General features: G+C 38.3%; 1 protein-coding gene across 10 annotated transcripts in view; it reads left to right on the forward strand.

Annotated features, from left to right (window-relative positions):
• The window catches only part of adgrl3.1 (adhesion G protein-coupled receptor L3.1), a 161497-nt gene that overhangs the window by 66913 nt on the left and 72506 nt on the right, over positions 1 to 22078 (forward strand). For all 10 annotated transcript variants that reach the window (XM_015040981.1, XM_015040986.1, XM_015040987.1 and 7 more), the window contains exons 7-8: positions 19202 to 19612; positions 21090 to 21193. In XM_015040981.1, the coding sequence (XP_014896467.1) occupies positions 19202 to 19612; positions 21090 to 21193 (515 nt within the window). The remainder of the gene's footprint in view (positions 1 to 19201; positions 19613 to 21089; positions 21194 to 22078) is intronic.

The raw sequence follows: 22078 nt of genomic DNA on the forward strand, positions 1-22078 counted from the left end.
TCTTTTCTCCGACTTAAATTTTTAATTTAAAGTAAATTTTTTTAATAAATTTTTTTTTTTTTTTTTTTTTTTTTTTTTTCTATTCCAAAAAAAGTTTCCACTTGCATGTCTACATCTGTACATATATTTCAACTGGCACTGTTGGGCCTGTCTGAAAAGGTCAAAAATACTGTCTAACTTAAATCTGGTATGAGTTGTAAGTTCGACCTCCTGTTCATCTTTCCCCTTGGATGGATGGAAGGGCTTCGGCCCCAGGAGCCTAAAGGGCTATTTGCCCAGCGTAATTGCCTTTCAGCACCTTTCTATGGAGTGGTCAAGGCAGTCTGGCTGCGTGTCTTATTAAATGATGTCTGAATTAATGCATGCTCTTACATGCAGTTAGGCAGCGTAGTACAAGAAATTATAGAGAGAGACAGCTGTAAACTTGGTTTCTACCGATCAGTGTGTGTGTGCGTGTGAGCGGTTTTGTATGTGTGATACTATGCTGTAGAAATGTGCTTGTTTGTGAGTGTGTTTGTAGATGTGCATAATGATGAGTATGCACACGCAATAATATATTTAAAGCATGAATTGCTGTTTCGTTCATGAGTGTTTATTCATTGTTAAGGTGACATCATACCTATTATAGAGCGTACAGTGTCTCGGGAGGCTCTAAAGTGGAGATCAATGGGGATTCAGTGTGGAGAATGACCTCCAGTGCATAGCAACAAGCCAGAGTGCTGACCAGACGGAGATAAATACATACAATCAATTGAACATCACTCTTTTTACGTGCGTCCTCGTTCCCCTGTCTCACTTAGGGAGGACAAAGAATAAATTTACCTTAACTACATGATTCTCTCATTCTCCAGAAAATAAAGCGACTGATCAATGCTCCAAAGATTTAATCTGTTGCATGTTGACACTACTGTGTGGTCTTTATCCCTGTGAAACCTGAAGAGAAGAAAGCCTCCTAACGTCGTTTTTTCCCTTCAAATGCGTGAAGCATTGAGCTAAACGCTGAAAGCAAACTTACCATGTTCCAGCTTTGGCATTTTTTTTTTCTTGTTCCTTTTTCTTAGTCTATTCAGAAAACATAGTGAGAAAAGGGTCTTTCAGAATGTTTCAGCTCATTACTGATGTAGCCTAATGTACTCCCTGTTTTTGTTTTCGCTTATGTGGACTTCTTAAGATATGAAATGAGACAGGAAATGGGCCATGGTCTAAGAAAGAGACGAGGTTGGCCACCGAGGACAGAGAGTAATTGGGCAACAACAGAGAAGCACCAATTACTTAGTTGTGTCTACCCAGCTAGATAACAAAGGCAGGCAGTTTGAAAGAGTTCCCTCTGAGGCTCTGGGATTGTTCGGTTTCGGCATGCCGGAAAAGGAGCACAGTTTCCTTGGCACACTTAAATTTAGCAGGCCAGGTACAAAGAGAATGCCAGAAAACTGAACGGAAGTTTCCAACAGGTTACAGAAACATTATAACACAACAGGTGAAATACCAGAGTTCTGGTAGGTAAATTTTAGGACCTGAGTAGATACAGACCTTTTGGACTGAACCGTATTTACTGTACAATAGATTGTGGATATTTTTTTTTAATAAACTTGTAAAAATTGCATCAAAGGGCTATGCAAGATCCAAATGATTGCAAGCACTGTGAAAATGGCAATTAGCTACAAATGATAATAAGTTAGCATTTGTTGTCAATTCTAAACTAAAGGACTATTTTGTCATTACTATGGCAACCATATCATCCTCCTTAAATGTGAAATTTCCTACACTGATAGGTTAATAGGTTACTTTGCACTGAGAAAAGATTGCTTGGGATTACGGGTAAGCTTCCATTGAGGATATTTTACAAGTTTGTAAAGTTAATTGTTATGTTAATGTCTAATCTTTTCTTTTCTACATGAAAACCAATGTGATAAATCGTAATCTGACTCAAATTATATAGTGGTTTTCTGCACAGATTGGTAAAAAAGTGTGTTGGGTTGGGTTGGGTTGGGTTAGGTATCCTTGCTAGGGACGCATCAACATGTGACAGGAGGAAACTGGAATCAAACCAAAAACCTTCCAATTGGAAGGTGACTAATCTATCATTGACAGTCAAGTCAATACAAATCTTTAACTGGATGGACAAAATAAATTCAACACAGAGAAAAGAGGGGCTATTGTTATCTCACATTTATAATTCACATGGTACTAAATAATAATAAGAATATGTTCAGGTGCTTGTGAAATGAAATTGATAAAATTCGATTAAGATAAGTCCTGAAAAAGCCTCAGTTTTTAAATTGTTTGGTCATAATCCAGATGAGAGCAGCTTGTTGACATTAGTGGGCAATTACTGTTTTTATTTTGTGAAACTGAAACACATTTGTTCATCTCTACTTTAAAATGTGAACTCATTCGATTCATCAAACCGGTATTAGATAATTCTGAATTCAATTTAAATTTAAAACACAGTTTGAGTTTAGTGAAGCCTTCACTCTGTAATTAATTCTTCTTGCATTAGAAAAACTATTGAATTAGCTATTCAAACTTTGAGGACAATATTATACATTAATTTCAGATTCTTTAAATATGGTTTTAAGAAAACAAAAATTTTGACAACAAACATATAGTTTTCCCAAAATATTTCTATTTCTATTATAAATAATATTTCCAAAGCTTTCTACTGAGAGAAAGTGCATTAATGCATTTTCTCTACTACATTACCTGTTGGTTGCAGTGAGACTCCTGTATGCTAAGGAGTCTGGGACATGCTTGACAACTAAGTGAGGATATCTTTTTGAAATGCATTCTGCATGGTGTTCTGTCAATGAAAACTATTCCACAAAATATTAGAGAATAAATATTTAATGGCCTTCATCCACATTCTCCTTCTATTCATTCCGAAATCGCTAAGAAACCCTAGCATTTTCCATCCATCTTTTTGGCAGTTAGTTTGGTTTACTATACAGCAGCTTCTCTTTATCTCTGTAATGAAGCTTGCCTCTGTCAAATAACCACAACAGAAAACTATTTTTTTGTGTGTGTTGCAGTTGCACAGACTCCTCATTTGATAGTTATATAGAATTGCCTGTGTATCAGTCAGTGTAGCTTGTTGAATTGAAATTCAGTTTTTAGATGTGTGTGTGCGTATGTGTGTGTGTGTGTGTGACCACTGTTAGTTTGAGAAAAAACAACTTGTGTGAGTAGGTTCAGAATGGAGTAAAAAACTGGCAATAGACCCATTGACTCAAAGTCACAAATCACTTACTGTGCTATACAGTAAAACAAACAAATAAAAAAAAAACAGTCCCAGACGGAGGAGTCCTTGACTGTTCCTTTTAGATCTGAAAAAAAAGTGTCATTAGTTATAATCATTATCAGTCGTTTAGTATATTTATGTTTCACAAAGTCAGAATGCTTAGTGATTAAAAAATATATTTCTGTCATGCCTATATGTTTATCATTACCAAAATGTTAAACAGCTGACTAAGCATCCTCCAGAAGTATCCTCCACGTTTTTTTAGGGATTTAAAAGTACGACAGTGAAGGTAAAAAGAACGTGCACCCCCTTTAAAGGTTTTACGTATGTGCTTCTTGGGTTGGATCTGATATCTCGCAGACTTTTGTATTTTGGCTTCAACTTAGTTTGATTAGTAATAATTTCAAAAATTATTGTCAGTTAAGTAGGAAGTTAGTGGTTTTCAACATATTTTCTGGGCAAAATAATGGCAAGGACTTGTCAACCAATCACCTGAAATAGCCTTAGATATCCATCAATATCAGGTGTTTTGACGGGATTAATCCAAATATCTAAATACAGTATGTGTCATGATCCGTGTTTCTGTATATTTATTTTAAGGTTTTTCTGTGTTCAGTTCATGTCCTGTGAGTTTCTGTTTCTGCGTCTTTCCTGTTGATTGCTTCCCAGGTGTGTCTCATTCCCTGATTACCCTCCCTGTGTATTTAAGTCCACCTGTTGTCTTTGTCTCTTGTCGGGTCCTCGTCTTATGTCAGTTGTTGTCTGTGTCGGCTCTCCAGTAGAACTGTTTAAGTCCTGGTTAGCTTGCTGCATGTTCAGTCTGTCGTCAGTTGCTACCGGTGTTTAGCTGTGTGCTAAACTCTCTGCCGTGCCGCCTGTATTTGGACTGTTTGAGCCTTTCATCATTAAATTCATCATTTTCTTCACAACCTGGGTCTCAGCGTTCATCCTCACCATCTCTCAAACCACCACTCCCTGACAGTGTCTGATAGACTAACAGTGGACATTTTAGGGTTTGAAGCTGTAATGCAGTAGTGTCAACTCCACCAGTATCTCCATGCTGCTTCTAAGGTTGAAACTGTTTTCATTAACATCTCAGTGGGAGACTGAACACAGATTTCTCTGGTTGTGTAAAGCAAGGAATAACCCCCTAACCTCTCTGTGACTGGTGCAAGCTGTTAGTTAATTGTTTATATCTAAACTAAAGGGCACCCAAAAGTTCTTCCTATTGTTTACAAGTCTTGTCTGTTTTGGAATTTTTCCATTAACAAAAAAACACACGTGGCGATTGTTAAGCTGCCAAAGATGGCTATAATTTAATTTCTCCTCGACTCTCCCATTTAAAAGACAGCACTGTGTTGAAACAAACGTGTAACAAGCTAGAGAAGTAGTGCATGGAGAATGAATCTATACTTTATTTACAATTTATTCCTACAGTACTTTGTTAGATAAATTTAGACGAACACAATACTGACATATAAATACGTGTTTAAAGGTCTGAAAGGGTAAAGTATCGACAAAAACTGACTAAAAGGAATAAAAGCACATTTACCCGAGATAATTTTGCAGCCAGTTTACACTCATCAGTCGTTATAAAGTTTTAAGCTGCTAGTTTTAAGTTGAGCCCATTACCGTATTTCTTTCAGAACCATATTAATGTAAGAAACATAAGTGAGTGTGTTCACAATAGAGCAATCATTGTAAAGCAGCTTTTCAACGTTTTAAAATAAAAAACAATTATTTGATACTGGTGTTCTTTAAAAGTCTCTTTAGCATCTTGTGTTGTCGTTTAGCATGTTTAGTATAGTCGATACCACAATTTTGCCCATTCTCCAAGTGAAATGAGATTGTAAGTCTTTAGCTAAACCTCAAGATTTCCAAAAGGCGGCCATGTTTAAAAATCCAGAAAGTTCCATCAGAAAAGCTGAAAGTTTAAAACGACAGGCTATTGTCTGCCAGGAGTCTTGCTCTCTCTTTTGCAGCCTGACTGAAACATAGGCATGTCTCAAAATACATTGTCCTTTTGAACTTCACATATCTGTGCTTCACTTTAGGAACCTCACAGTCACTCAGCAGCCACTTTAACACTAAAGAGTCTTTGCTGTTACTGCAACCATGAAACACTTAAGCATGCTAAGATCATAAATCAGATGCTTTGAATTTCCAAGCAGGCGGTCACTGGTCAGAATGAGCTGAATAGATTGAAAAACAGTCACAAACTGATTTACCTCTGCTTTTCTTTGCTGCGTACATCTCTGGAGATTTTCTGTGAGCAAATGAAACACCAGAACACCAGAAGAAAGTCACATGACACCTTACATGTTTCATTTACAATGGTTTAACAAATAACATTGAAGTTTAATCTCAGAACAAACAGCAGCTGTATAATAGAGTAGGACATGATCTTTTTTTAAAAATGTATATTCTTTCTCCCTAGATTCCTTAAAAAAAAAGGAAAGTGCCTCTCTTCATCTATTGTTTCTCTTGTCTGTTTGTGTTTTATTCCTTTGCTGTTAAATCCCCATTCTTTCTCCCTGTGTTTCTCACACATAAACATAGACTCACAATGGCAGGAATCTTAACATTTCCTCTCTCTGTCTCATGCATCTTTCTCTTTAAATGATTGTTTTTTTTTTCTTTTCATTTTTTTTTCTATGTCATTCCTATCTCACGCATAATCTGCCCTCCTTCTCTTCTCCTATCCAGCATCACAGGGTGGTTTCATCAAGCACCCTCAGATGTATATATTATAGAGGCCTGGTGCATGAGTGCCTATGTAAAGTCAGAGTCAAAGTCGCTTGTCTTCGCATCACCCCTTTCTTCCAGCTGCAGTCCCCCAGCACTGACTTATTCTCTGCTGTTTATGGAGTTGTTTCATCATGTCTTCTTACATGCATATTATAGAGACTTTGCCCTACGCAAGCAGCATGGCTCCGATGAAACATCTGAATAATTTATCACCTCGAGTCTGCCTTGCCACACTTTAGAAAGTTTTCCCAACAAAGTCACAAAATTATTCATGTTTTCTGCATCTTGAAGATGGGTGGGGCGAACGGGACTAAACCAGCGAACATGCCAACTCACACGCACTGTTATTCCCCACTTTGCATTTTTCTCTCTTTTCTATTTCCACAACTACCCCACTGGGCTAGATTTCTGTTATTTTCTATCTGGGAAAATTGGTATATGCTGAAGTTGTACAAAATGCTTTATTTGGTTTTCTTTCAGTGTTTTTTTTTTTTTTTTCCTCACCCTTTGGGATGATACTGTACTTAGGTTTGCATGTTCTACTGTACAGAAACCATAGCCTGGAGTTAGAATAAAAATAAAGTAATTGTGAATCGCCATGTTTGACCCGACTTGTAGGAAGAAAGTTAATAAAGGTGGTAATAATAAAGTATTTGCATAACTCTTCTCAAAAGGTAAATAGTGCACTATTTACCTTTTAAAAAAAAAGATCATATCCTACTAATGTTACACGAGTCACATTCCTATTTGATATATATGATATGAGACTTTATAATAAAAAGACAAGCGCAAATTAAGTTTTATTTCTGTAACCACAACATTCAAGAAAATTCTATAAAGTTCTGCAGATGAAAGTCAGGAATGACCAAAATTATCTTTTTTTTAAAAGTAAATTACCACAAAAAAATACTTGAGGAAATAAATATATAACCATTAAAGCCAAAATACATCTTCTATATAACATTGGATTAAATCTTTACTGTTTTGTGTAGTAATATTGTCCACGATTATAGTAACAGACATGGCATAAAGTTGGTACAGCCCTTTGTTTGCAGAACCACCTGTAGCAGAAATACCAGGAAGTCGGTGTTTTTTGTATAAGTTTATCCGTCTCACATCTTTGTGGACAGCAATTTCCGTCAACAGCATTTCACTCAGGGTTGTGTCTGGAGTTTAACCGCACCATTTCAGCGCCTTCGCTCTTTTCTGTCTCTCTCTGCCTGTTGTATATTTGCTGGTGTGCTTCGGATAATCGGATTTGGAAACATGAATTGTGCTGCCTTATTGTTTTAATAGAGAAGAGCCTTTCTCCTGGCAGTGCTTTACAAACAAGCCGTATTTGCTTCGCTTTTCTAATTGTGTTTTTAAGTCTGAGTCCAGGACTTTTTTTCAATTTCTCTTAGCATTCCACAGTCTGTGCTTTAGGGAAATTTGCTGGGACTCCTGATTGTATCAGATGTTGCCTTAGGTGTTTTTCTCTTGGGAATATTTGCTCTGAACTTTGAATAGTGTGGAAATGACCTAAAATCCAGGTCCGCTGCGAAGCCTTCCCTCCTTGGCACGGTGTTAACTGTGCGCTCCAGACCAACACACCTGGAGCGTACTTCAACATTTACAAAGCTGGTCACACCTGCTGGTTACCAGTTATCCAAATATTTTAATTAGCAGCCCTGGCTGCTGCTTTGTCTCTGAAATAATTTGGAAGTAGCAAGAGTGTGCTTCGTTTTTGTAAAACTGTAGTCTGAACAAAACTTACAAAGAATTAAACCACTGCCTAAAAGTAAACATCAAGTACAGTTGTCAATGTGTTGCCTTTCACCCCCGAAACTTTAAAATATAAACGTCCTACTCGTTTTGTTTGTTTCTATCCTGCAGTGACTTATGGCCCATATCAAACTTAATCCTAACAACTGTCACCATATTTTCATTTACATCCTACCGATTATGTTAATTATCGGAACCTGTTATCGCCGTTCTATAATGTGGAGCTTTTATTAAACTCAAAACAGATTGAACTTATTTTCTAATACTTCCAGATCCAACAATACTGCAGTGTTTAGGCAAATATGTAGTCATTGTCATCGACTATAATCTTACTTATTTTTAGTTCATCTACAAAAATAATTATGACCTTTACTTGCCACTTTGTTAGTTTAGAGGCATTTAAGTGTTCACTCTTGAACTCTTAATGGTCGAAATCCTGAGGAAGTTGAGCAGAGAATGTCTATTGTCTTTGGAAACCCCATTCCCTTGTCTTTTACTACAAAACCTCCCCCTACCCTCTCCATAAAAACTCCCCACACACACCCTGTTTCCTTCTCTCCCCCCTTGCTCGTGCCTCTCGTCCATTCTCCTACTCTGCAACAGATTGCAATCAAGCAGCAGCAGTGCCGGGAATGCTGGAAACAGGCTTAAGTGGAGAGAACAACAGCAGTTAATGGTTAAAGTGGAGGCCATCTTTCACCGGATTAGACTAACCGTTTCTCTGATTAGACTAACCCCTGTCACTTTTCTTGCTTGCCTGCGTGAATTCTGTTCATATCCACACTCTATTAGTTTTTTTTTTTTTTTTTTTTTTTTTTTTGCAATTTTCTGTTATGTATTGCAACACTCATTTCCTTAATACCCAAACAGTAAGTGAAGTTCTGCCATCGTTAATCTCTTTACGGTTCATTCAGAATAAATATGGATGGGGTTGCTAATACTTTTTCTTAGTTAAAAAGTGTCTCACTATACCTACAATCTTTTGCTTAGACATTTTTTTTCCATGGCATGTTAATGCTCCTGCTCTTCCAAAGCTTCTGAACTGCTCCCAGGATGTCCTGCAGTGTTGTTGGTGCTGCGGCACTAAAGGATAAAGTAATGGAAAAGTTGGGAACGGATTGATATCTAATCTCTGTATGGATTGTGTATTCTTTTGCAATGTGTGGTCACTTGGAAGACAAATTGCTACTCTCCAGCACTTGAAGGGGATCTTTTTAAACTTACAAACAAGTTCAGTGTTGCTTAGTGACAGCTTGATTCCTATAATAATGGTGGTGAAAACAACTGATTGCTGTTATTTGAAAAAAAAAAAAAAAGTTACAGCTGAGGATAGATTTAATATCCACTGAGCTTTTTCACATTTTGTCATATTACAGTTACAAACTTCAAGTCATTTTTATTTTTATTTCATGACATGGATTATCTATCAAGAGATGGTCAGGCAGCCACCTAAACTGACAGGCCTGTCAAGGACAGCAATAATCCAAGAAACAGCAAAGAGATTTGTGTCAGGAATGCTAACAGCAGAGATCCACTGCTCAAGTGAAAGAATGTAAAACGGGCAACTATTAGTTGATTTCACTTTTGGAGAATGGCAATACAAAACCTGTTGCTAAAACTAGTTTTCAGTTTGCCACAAACCATGTAGGGAACACACAAAGAAGCTCAGAAGATCAGAATCCATCTTCTTTGCCTACAAAAGTATTTTCATTTACACCACTGTTTATTCTATCAAATGTGAATTCTTTTAAATTCCTCTTAAATGATCTATTATTATACTACCTCAACAAAAGACCAGGAGTTTAGCCTTTTTCTTAACGTCGTAATTTGTTTACCCCTCAAAAATGCCAACATTAGACTGTGAGAAGAATCACCAGGAGCTATGAATTTACATGTGCATTTTTAATCAATCAAACTAACCTATGATTATAGGTGATTAGTGATGAGAAACTGGAATAACAAGCTAAAATAACACAACCGTTAATAAAAAAAAATAAAGCGATTCACTTCTATTTATCAGAAAAAAAAATGATTTGGCTAAAAGAATTAAAAATTCTGCACCTTATCATTCAGCTGATTTAAGCTCTAAGATTTTTATCAGACTCCCCAAGTTGCTCTCTGGAAAAAGTCATCTCTATCTGATTTTGAGCGGTCACTCGAAGGAATTAGGTCCTGAAGGCAAGAGGGCTAGAGGGATGGATTCCCATCCTAGTGGACTTCTTCTGCCTTGGCTCTCTCCAGTAAATAACATAAATAATTCCATTTATGGAGTAAATGACATCAGTTGCTCCTCTGTCCAGGGGATGCATGTTCCCAGCACTTGTTGAGGCCAAGAAAAATTTACTTCATTGCCAAAGTTGACTTTGGATATCGCTCCACTAAGGGATAGTCACAGTTTATCTTTCACAGAATGTTCATGGTACCTTAGACCTGAATCAAGTCATGATCCGGGCAAAGGCTTGATGAGTTATGTCCATAGTCCCCTTCCATTCAGTTTAGGTTTATATATTTATGATATATCCATGCCACACTTTTCAGATTTCTACTAGTAAAACAATAGGAATTTGCATTTTTCTTACCAATTCAATATTATGCTCTAGTTTGTCACATAAAATTCCAACAACAGAAAACACTTAAGACTATGCAATAACTTTCATTGGTTGTAAGGAAAAAAATAATACTTTTCAATACTCTGTGCATGCATCCTATTTATGGCATAAGAAGTCTTTGCTTCACAATGCACCTTTCTTATACGCTGGTGTGTGCTCGACACCCCTGCTAACACCCCCACTCCGCCTCCGCTCGCTCCCTGCCCATCCTTCTCTCTCCTCCAAATAGATTGCGACAAAGCCGTCTCAGCAGAGCCTGAACTGTGCTTCGGAGAGTCTACTGCACCTGTTCTTTGCTTGTAGTGTGTCCTTATCAATTGGATAGCCCCAACCAGACCTTCTGTGTGCATTTGGCCCCTGCGCAGCATTTCCTCTGCCTCACAGTAGATGCCAGAGCAAGCAGGCCAAGCCAGGACAATAGAGTGGAAGGGAAGCCCACAGCACTGCAGGAAGCTAAAAACAATTGTGCAAACAGGTAGGCCTGTCACGATAACAAATTTTGCTGAGCGATTGTCTAAAAAATTATTGCGATAAACAATAATATTGTTTCAAGACCTTTTGACACTGATTTAATGGAAATTACTAATAATGCATGCAATTTCCTGCTATATATACACTTTATTTTCAAAAGAACACATAACACTGGAACTGATGAACTAAATAAACAAAACAACCAAAAACAAAAATAAAATGGATTCTCGGTCTCCATTAACAAAAAACATACTTGAATAAAAACTAAACAACATAATGCCAAAGTGGAAATAAATATTGCATTCAACCATAAGAGTGCAGATTATGAAGTCTGTATGTGCGCTTCAGTAATCACTAGATTTAAATAAAGAAGATGGGCACATCCGACTACCTAATGCAGTAGTTCACACTACATGATCTTTTGCCCCTATTTTCTCCTTATGAATCTTAGATCGTTGGCCGATCTAAGATTGTCGCTGGTGATTCCGTAACCGATCATCCTGCAGTGTGTGGTGTGTTACGGTAGATCGTCGGTCGTGGCCGCTCCGATCTAAATCGGGGTTTTTCCCCGACTGGGAGCTTAACGCAGCCCGCTGAATGTGACATGTATCCAATCAGAAACCGCATACTTTCCTCCGTGCTTTCTGAGGGGAAATTACGAGGGGAATCCCAAACAGCTGACATGGTGCAACCCGAAGTCCAGTGGACATTGGAGATGATATGTGGAAACAACATTAATATTTATTCAACATTTCGTACAAAGAATATAGAAATGACAAGGAGAGGAGTTGGAGCCAAATTGCTACCGCAGTTGATAAACCCGGTAACTTTTCAGCTGTTCTTCGTTAACGTGACATAAATTGGTTATAATGATTTTCATTCAGTCAGGATTTTACACTGACTCTAGCCACATGCATCACAGGTAGATTCTAGTAAAGCATTGATTAATGCCTGGTTTTAAAATTAGTTAACTGGACTTGTAGCCATTATTTTGTGCCCATGTGGCTGGACACCACAGGGCACGACGAACCCGATCGAACCGTTATACCTAGGATTTCTGTCGGCTAATGTGTCTCTCAGGTTTTGAAAATGGACCGACAACTGGTGTAGTGTGAGCTGGACATTACACTAAGGAAATGAGGAAGGGAGGGTCAGTGGAGAGCACTGAAGCTGAGCCTTTTTTCATTCAGTGTCATCAAGAGAAAGAAAAAAGGCAGGAAGAGACGATAAAGCTGATAATTAAAATGAGTCGATAGGTAATTGATTTATCGTTTATTGCGACAGGCCTACAAACAGGTAGCATAGCATGCCAAATTAGCTGTGCTGCTCGGATGTTATGAAATGTAAAAAAAAATAAAAATAAAAATAAAAACCAGAAAAAATGAAATGTGAAGAATAGAGAAAAGTTTTCATTAGCCACTGAGCTAGTTGCAAAATACTATAGCTCACATTGTAGCGCATACATTTCAGAAGTCTGAAAAAACCTAGCCCATGATTTCTTATAAAGTATAGAAACAAAGGTGGAAACAAAAAGTTGTTTGTCTTTTGAACAGAGGGACTTCCTCGGATTATAATAGAAGCATGTAATTGGGAAACCTGCTGCAGGTGTCTTTGGCCGCAGCAGAGGGATGATGACACAAATATCCAACCGGCAGGCCACCAGGCCTGAACAGCTACGTTGGCTTATATACGGGAAACGTTAGCTGTGGAATAGGCTGCTGCCTGGCAGCCATTTTAAAACTGTCCTTGTTAGTCGGGGTACTCTTTTTTTTTTTCCTCTTTTTTTTTATCTTAAAGCATCACTGCTTTGAAGTGCATTCTGTCTTATCAGCAGGCTTGAGCCACTCGCCACAAGCTCTGTTCGTACTGAGAGGCACATTTCTGTTAAAGTGTGTGTATGACGGAGCGAAATGTAAGCTCCTGTATTATTGGGTGTATATTTGTGTGCTCTCTGCAGCCATAGGGGATGTGTGTTATCACAGTATGCAGCCCCTTTTTAGTGTGTGTGTGTGTGTGTGTGTGTGTGTACAGCTATTACGCCCAGAAAGCTCCCCTTCTCCATGCAAACTCCAACTCCTAATTAGATCACTTTGACCTTACCTTGCTGTAGCCGTCTCTCACCACTTTTAATGCAAAGAGGAAATCCCCTATATATAAGCTATTACCGTCATGGATATTAAGAAGCAGAACAGACACTTCATCTCACTTCTGCAAAACTTTTTTGTCTTAGTTCAAATCCCTCTAGTCTTTGTCTCCTTTGCTTCTTCTGCTGCCTGTCTGTTGGTTTTCATCTGACGGAGTCAAAAAAATTTGCCAGGGGAAATTCGTTTCACCTGCACCCCCAGGCCCCCTCTCTTCTTCTTCTTCTTCTTCTTCTTCTTCCTTTTTGTGCTGTGGATTTCATGATCCCTCGGTTTACCAATCAAGAAGCCAACAAGAGCTTTCTGGGCAACAGAGCAGAGGCAGAGACAGGCAGTCTTACACAAACACAGAAACAGTGTCTCGCACTCACACAGACACACACACACACACATATTCACAGGTTCACGCAATGTCAGTGTGCATGCGAGATGTGCTAGCATTTTCAGACTGACTGACTGACGGCATCTATGTGGCCCCTCCGGTGTGGTGACAGATGACATCTTTGGGAACAAGTTTACTGCCTGCCGCTGTACCACCTTCCCCTGGGCTCACTCCAGTGCAGGGAAACACAATAGACTAAGAAATTTGCAAATAAAATTACATTAAAACATTTGTTTTTTTTATCTGTTTGAAACTGTTTTCATTCAGATTTATTTTGCTTTGAATGTTAATTGATTTTTTTTTTTAAATTAAATGGCCAAAATATTTTTTTGAGTTGTAATTTTCTCACCATATGATAAACAACAGTCTTATTGCAGCTCTTGACAATATTGCAATATAAGTTGTATTGTCACAATCGCTACTGTAAATATTAGCTATTATCTGCTGGCTACAGACTGAAGCGGACGAGGACTCATCTCAGCTTATCTCGTCTCAGGCTCAAGGCTGTCAGCTGGCCTGGTTGCCATTACCCTTATATTCTGTTTTTCCCAATGGAAAATATTCCTGCTGCCACTTACTGTGTTTCCTCTCTTTGTCCTAAGCATAGAAATTACCTCGTGCCAGTTTTTGTCTTCCCTTCCCGTCCATTGTTTGCCAGTCGGGACAAAATGGCCTCTCATTCAGAGACTGGTTCAGCTTCGTTTCCACTGTTGCCACATGCTTGCAAAAACCTGAGCGACGCCAGGGAAGACAAGCCGATGCCAAAATCTGGGGTTCATTAAAAAATGTTCCTGTCCTTTTAATTTTATAATTTTTTCTTTATTTAAAATCAGTTGACTTTCACTGCACTATTTTATATTTAGCATGGAATTGAACTATACATATTTTGACTAAATCTTAACTGCATTGGATGCTGTATAATCAATACTATTAATTTAGTAGTAGTTAATATTTAACCCATCAACTGTCTAAAGTTGACATTTCTTGTGAACTGGTGTTATATGAAACAGCTGCTGAACTAAATATAATATAAAATAAAAAAGTTTATGATCTTGTTTGATAGATTAATCAATGGGATACAAAGTTCATTCCTGGACAGTACCTCATATTTTATTAAAATGTTGATTGGCATTGCCATATTGTATTAAATGTTGTAATTAACTGTGTAAAATCACATTTTACAGACATATTGATCTCATATGAGATAGCAACAAGTCTATACCAAAGAATTTCCCGTTCAGGGATTTGTTTTGTTTTGTTTTTATTATTCTTTACTTCATCTGTAGCCATATGTTTTTTATAGATAGGATTCAAAATCTTTTTTTTCTGAATCAATGTCTTTTTTTGTGTGCGTCATCTGTTTTGGCAAAGAGGAGAGTGTTTACGTTAAGCTGAGACTGTTACAAGGCATTTACCCAAGGCCTCCTACGCTTAAATGCAGGCAGATATGTCAGCCCTCATGAGTATAACCTAGCCTTCTTCTCCATAAATGTTTCATGAACCTGTTATGTCATGCTCCCGTAGCTTCCCTACAGCCTTGAGAGACGCGAGTGATGAATTCATCACACTGAAAGATAAAGTGCTGCAAAAGTGCAAGGGAAGTGGCAACAGAAAAAAAAAAAACAAAAGCGTGCAGGACACGAAAGGTGGTGTTGATGAACATAGAAGCTGATTTTTGGTGGAGCAAAGAATGTGTCGGGAAGAAAAAGACAGTTTTGAGAGAGCGACAATAAATAATGCCAGGAGAAGAGATGAGGAAAGGAAGCAGGAGAGACAGAGATTGGCTGGCGGAGAAGTGCTGAGGACCCTCGTCTGTGATGCTTTCAGACTTTTTGTGTTACCACACCGGTAAGCTGCCAGCCGCTGTGTTTTCTGGCCTGTACTCAAATGACAGCAGACATCAACCTCAGATACACACACACACACACACACACACACGCACACACAAACACACACCATTACTCGCCTATTGTTGTGGCAGGGCCCCTAATGGAGCTTCCTATTTGAGTCCAGATAGTCGCACACAGCCTCTGCTTCATAAGTACACTCACTCAGACAAACACGGGGCAGATTGACAGCTGGGCCGCGGCTGCCGCGGATGATTGATGGCAGCGCTCCGCGGAGAAAGTGCCAGGCAGGGGCAGCAGAGATTTCAGGATTTTGCGAAGCGACGCGGTTTAGGTGCAGAAACACTCCATCGAGCTCTGGAGAACAGAACGTAACAGGATGTTACAAAGGCTGCCAGTCAGGCAGGCAGATGGAAAGAATGAACAGCACCTTTAACGGAACTGGAGGGGGGAAAAAAAAAAAAAAAATCCACAGAAAGCGAATGCTTCCAGTCCACGGTTAAATGAAATAAACACCCGCTCTTTCTTAGCACCACACAAAGTCACACTTCATTCTCCACTCTCACACCTTCCCATCAACCCCAAAGGAACAAAGGTGCAAAAAGATTTGAGAAAAGACATTAAAAAAAGGTAACAAAAAAAAAAAAAAATCAGTACAGGAAAAGGAAACTTATTATGTGAATACCCTTAAGCGTGCCTTACAGAAATACAATCCCTTCAGATTTGGCTGATGTTGTTACCTCTAATTGAGCCCCACCAGCACACACTGCTGTACACTGAAAACTTGTATTGATCTATATGTGCAACTTTATGGCAAGCTGTAATGAGCAGTAATGGTGGAATTTATACAGTTATGCCCTTTTTCTCTAGACACCCCACTAGGAGCTGACAACTCTGTAAGCTTTCAGTGACTGCGATCGACACTATGCAGCAGGTGGACAGAAAAATAAGTGCTGCTCTTTCTGCTTTTCCTCAAAATTGACTTACAGCTGCAGCAGGTGACTAAGCTTGACTTTTCCTCTGGCTGCAAACTATATAGCTTAAGTGTTGAAGCGTCATTGACGATCTTCAACGAATCGTCTATGTTTAGGGCCCATCTAATTACGTCTGGAAGTTATGCTGCACTGATGCGACATGAAAACATTCATAATTTGTGCACCGCTGTCCTTGTGATCCGGGAGGACTCCTGCTGCTTTCACTCCTGCTGCGTTTCTCGTTGCCTTTAAGTGCACTTTAGAAGATGTGGGTTTCACGGCCACGGTTTTTAGATATATATAGGTATTTATATTATGTTTACATAAAAGTAGTTAGTATCATAAAATATGAAAAGAAACCAGGGACCAAAATAAAGCTATGGTTTAATCACAGAATCTCTCTTGGACATTTTTTGACTTGCTTTGCTGATGGACAATTACTGCAAACAAACAAACAAAAAAAACAACATTTATTTAATATTTGTTTTTAGCAAAAAAAAAAAAAAAAACATTGAATATGATCATATTTACCATTCTTTATTTTTGACAGACACATACAGTGTGTTGGGTTTGGTTGCCATGTAGTGTTAGAGTAGATTTGCTCAACAAAAAATTAATAATGAAATATTCCTGTTGACTTTTTGAACCAAGGGTATGATGCACTTCATCTGATTAATGTAAGTACATTAGGAATGTGGCAATAGCATCCCAATTTAAGGAACACTTCACTGCTGCTATAAAAAGTGGCACTCATAGCTATTGTTATAGAGTAACTGATGCTACTTTTCAATCTATGCTTTAGTATTCTATATATTTTTTTTTTGTGTGTGTGTAGGAAGTTTTGATTAATATTTCATGGCTTGTTACTTCCCTCGGGTGTAAATATCACATTCCACAGAACTCAATTTTTTAGCCACTCTTCAAAATGAGAAAAACAGGAAAATATACTACCCCTCCATACTGTTCATATATATATTTGTATGTGCCAATCATCATGGTTATTAGTAATAATTTAATCATAACTGTAACTTTTTCAAGTTAACTAGATTTTGTAGGAACTCTAAGTTAGGATTTCACGTGTCTTTGTTTGTTTCTTTGGGTTTCACATGGTAGGACACAGGGCACATTTATCATATGTTCCCATATTTGTACATATTAAACTTAAAGATAATCATACATACTAACCCAACCAACTTTTCATGTATATGTAGAATTTCCCCTGCATATTAAAAAATTAGGGATAAATACAACTGAAGCTTTTCTTAAATTTAGAATTACTTTTTTTAATTTTGATCAAAGTGAACATAACTTTTAACTAATAATTTCAGAATTCCTGTTTTTCGGAGGAAATAAACGAAGACCCATTGATTCTTGCAGAATTGATGAAAAATGAATGAATCAATGTTTAACAGATATTTAGTTTTATTAAGTGACTGGGTGCAAATCGTAAATATGACTTTCAGAACCCAATTTCTTTTCACCCCCAATATTCAAAAATAGAAATAGGAGGAAACATGTCATCCCTCTCTACTTTTCATCTATAAAAGTGAGTTATCCTATATATATATATATATATATATATATATATATATATATATATATATATATATATATATTTGTAAAGTATTCTTTTTTTTATCTAAATATTGACAAACCTTTAGCTGGCAGTTAATGACAATGTGACCCCTTAAGGTTGGAAAAACGTAAAAATCTACTATCTCTTTTCAACTTGCAATGTATAATCAGCTGAACAGCTGACAGGGGAAAATGAGATTTTATTTACATGGTTATTACGATTAAATTCATTGTAACTCAGGTACCTTTCATGTATTGAAGTTGATCGGATGGTTGAGGAATGTTTAACTAATAATTTCCTCTTCACTAGAGTGTAGCTATAACGTGACATGCAGGCAAATTTTTCTTAACCACTTTTAATAATGGGAAAGAAAAGTGAACTTACCACTGAAAAGTAAGGGAGATGTTCACTGAAGTCAACAAACAATAGCTAAAACAGTTTAAAACAACTGTGACATACAAGGCTGCCATCAAACTTGGGATTTGGCAGCAAGGGAAAAAAAAAAAACAAATCTAAATATTACAGAAATGAAGTATGAGATTAATTTATGTAAGTGTGCCAAAAATTTTAAGTGTTTTATATGCAAAGGTTGCTTCTATCATTAAAGATGTAGACATGACAAATAGAGCCCGTCTGTGTCCAACGTTGCACAGTCATGTTAAAGAACATCTGAATGTCAGTGATCAACAGTGGAGCTTTAACACTTGACAAACACACGGTTTCTGCTACTCTTTGGTTCTTATCCATCCATTCTTTATAACTGTCCCCTAAACAGGGTCAGTGTGAATAATTAAGTCCTTTTACGATGAAATATTGACAACAAAGAGTGTGCCATATGCATTTAAGTAGCCTCCCTGCCTCTTGCAGTGTCCTCGCATCGTGAATCATGCATGACGCCGAAAGAATGTTTTTTTTTCCGCCAAGTTAGGCTGCGAGAGCCACTGCTGTGAACTGCTCCCTCAGGGAAGACTGCTAATCCGTTCCAGAGAAGACCAATCATTGCTCTTATTTAGCACTTGGTGATTTACTTTGAAATAATTACAGATTAAAGTGTGTGTTTGTGTAGGTCCCACACACAGACGCTTGAAGTTTTTTTCTTTTTCCCGTTTTGTTGTTATTTGATTGAATGCTTAGAGATGTCTCCTGCACTGAAATCTGATGAATTACGTGGGAACATTTTAAAGTCATCAGAAACACGAGCTACTTGCTGTGACGGCACTTTTTGGTTTGCAAATGAATCCCTGTGAGTGTGTTTGAAATCGTGCCATATTATACCACTTCACACTGATGCAAATTCTTGCCTGATCAGTCTTTTAGTGACTGTTTCATCTGCTATGTGTTACTCTCAGCAACCTGGCTCGCGTTTAATAAAGTAATAAGACAAGTTGGATGCATTATATTTAGGATCATTTAAAAAGCTCTCTAATTTACTTCGTCTTTCCACCTTTCAGACTATCGCCCACCTCCCATGCTTCCACCCAATCGTGGAGGGGCAGGAGGAGGCGGGGGAGGCTCCTCCTCCTCTTCCACCAGCCGCGCCACCACCACACGTTCCCCTCCCTACTACACCACCCCGAGACCTCTCCTCACCACGTCCCCTGGCCAGCGGTACAGGACAACCACCACAGTCCGCCAGCCTATTCTGGTCCCAGCTGGAGGTTCATCGTCTGACTCCAATCACATCCCAGATACCAACCAGAAAGCAGGCCGATCCCCTCCCGTGCAAGTCCCTCCAGCGGCCCCACAGCCACCTGCGCTGCCTCCCCAGGATTTCTGCACTCCGAGGGTGACTGCAGACATATCGTGGCCCCGGACGCAGCAAGGCCAGACAGCCAAGCAGCCCTGCCCTGTGGGGACTCTGGGTGAGTGAGGTGGATGGAGCACAAACACATAAGGAACTCTGTGTGTGCGTGTGTGCAATGTTTGCAAACTGAGTTATGTGGTTCTGCATTTGCAGCAGCAGGTACTATTATCCACGAACCAAATTAATCCCAAAATTTTAATCATGTAGGGGATGACTCATTAACATAAATCAAAATATTTTCAATTAGGAAACTGCAGTGGCTGTTTACTCGATTGCTAACAGCCGTCGGATTCCAGATCCACTCGCCAGAAATATGACTGTACACGACAGACAGACAGACGTTTTATCTTTGCTAAATATTTTTGCCAATAGATCAGCGCAGAATATTGTGTGTGGGCAGGAGAATTGCATCCACTCATTTACAGAAACTAATAAAACACGTATTGGAGTTAAGGTGGTTCTGATAGAATGGCTCAGGGCCGATGTCTTTATATCCATACCTGTCGAACATTTTCCCATTTTGTCAAAACCATTAATGTTAATAACTTTTATTGGAATTTTATGCGGTACAAAGTATTGTGTGAAGTGAAGGAACAGTTTTTAATTTTTTTTTTTAACAAATAAAAAGCTGATCACAGCCACGGGTCTCTAGCTGTTTTGCACACATAGAGACTGAATTTTTGGTCCATTGCTCTTAACTGACGCGCAGTCAGACCAGATGTAGAGTGACCATCAGTTACCTTTCCTGATGGTCACCAGTTCTGGTTTGTTGGTTCAGTTGTCGTCCTGCTGGGAGATGAAATGAACGTCTGCTCCAGTCTCAGGTCTTGTGCAACCTCTACCAGATTTTCTTTAAGGATTGCCATGTATTAATGTAGCTCCATCCATCTTGTCATCAACTCTGACTGGCTTCCACATTACGCTACCACCACCGTGTTTCGTGGTGATGGTGTGTTCAAGGTCCTGCATATTTTGTTTTTGGCCTCACATAAAATGTCCATGTAGGTCAAAAGTTTAATTTGGTGTCACTGACCGGAGCGTTTTCTTCCACATGTGTACATCCCCAGGACTGGCTGAGGTGAAAATGTAAATTGGGCTTCTTGTGGCTTTTTTTTTGTAAAATAAATTTTCCCCAATGCTCTCCCACAAAGGCCAACTTTGTGGAACACACAACTTCTAGATGTTAACAGATTCCTCCATCTGAGCTGGAGAGCTTCAGTGTTAGCCTTGGCTACTTGTCAGCCTTAAGTGGACTTTTAATTAGGTGGCTTCTGAAAGCATCTTTTCCCCCACTTGTTTTATTTAGCTGTACCATAGAAGTAAAAGATGAATGCCACTGAAGTTGCACATATTTCAGTTGTTTGCATTAGATTGTGTTGGTCTTTCACATAAAGCATGTGCACCTTGCAAGGTTCTGTAGCTCTTTTACATCCTGATACAGCCAAACACTGCAAACCCCAAAATGCCAAACAGCTCTCCTGTCTTCTGGAGAATGTCATGGTTGTCTCACCCTGTTTGCTCTTCTTGTCTTGCAGGCGTGGCCACATATGTGTGCTTGCCCCGTTTGGGCTACTGGGCTCCCCAAGGCCCTGACCTTAGCAACTGCACGTCACCCTGGGTCAACCACATCATGCAGAAAGTAAGTCTGAATGCTGCCACTGGCTCGGTCAGCCCTCAGCGATACGCTTGTGTTATGACTAAAGACCCCGAAGCAGTTTTTCTCGCCCATGCCGAAGCTTTGACCACAGGGAAAGATTTAGGCCATGTATCGCTTCATCATTCTTCCTTAGCCCTAACTTTTGTTTGAGATCTGGGAGATTACATCGCTGCAGGGAACAAGAAATGTCTAAGGAGGTCTTGAACTCACAATGAGATTTTATCAGAAGCGACAAATTAGATAATAGCTTTATTAATTCACTGTTGAATGAAAAACATTCCTGCGTTTAAAACTTGCAAGAACATTAAAGACATACATTTTCATTTGTTTTGAATAAAACTTTTTTTCAGTTGTCACTAGAAAAAACAACAACAAATAAATAAATACCTGACCATAAGGTTTAAAAATAAGCTGCAAAATGGTGAAGTGAAATAAAAACCACCTGATTATCAGTTGTGTTTACTTATCTAAATTCATTTTAGAATTTAGGTCAATTCTAAAATGTATCTACATTTTTGAAGCGGACATCTGAAAGAGAGACTGTTGAAAAAAGTTATTTCAACAATATTTTTTTGCTTGTTTTCTACAGTTGTTCTGTTTTATTTTGTTTTGGTAAATGTTTTGCAGTTAAATTATTTTCCCAGTTTGTTAAAAAAAAAAATAAAAGATCTGTTTTGTACCGGTGAAGCTCAAATACAGGGTTCATGTTCAGTCTGAAAATCTGGATCTAGATATTTCTCTGTTCTGGGTAAAAATGATGGAAAGATCCTGGCTGAGGATGTAAAACATCATTTGTATTTGCAAAAAAAAAAAAAAAAAAAAAAGACATTTTAATTTATTAATTAATTTATTCATTCATTTTCCAAT

Source organism: Poecilia latipinna, unplaced genomic scaffold (genome assembly GCF_001443285.1).
Source record: "Poecilia latipinna isolate Pla-1442-1.1 unplaced genomic scaffold, P_latipinna-1.0 Scaffold535, whole genome shotgun sequence".
Taxonomy (NCBI): Eukaryota; Metazoa; Chordata; class Actinopteri; order Cyprinodontiformes; family Poeciliidae; genus Poecilia; species Poecilia latipinna.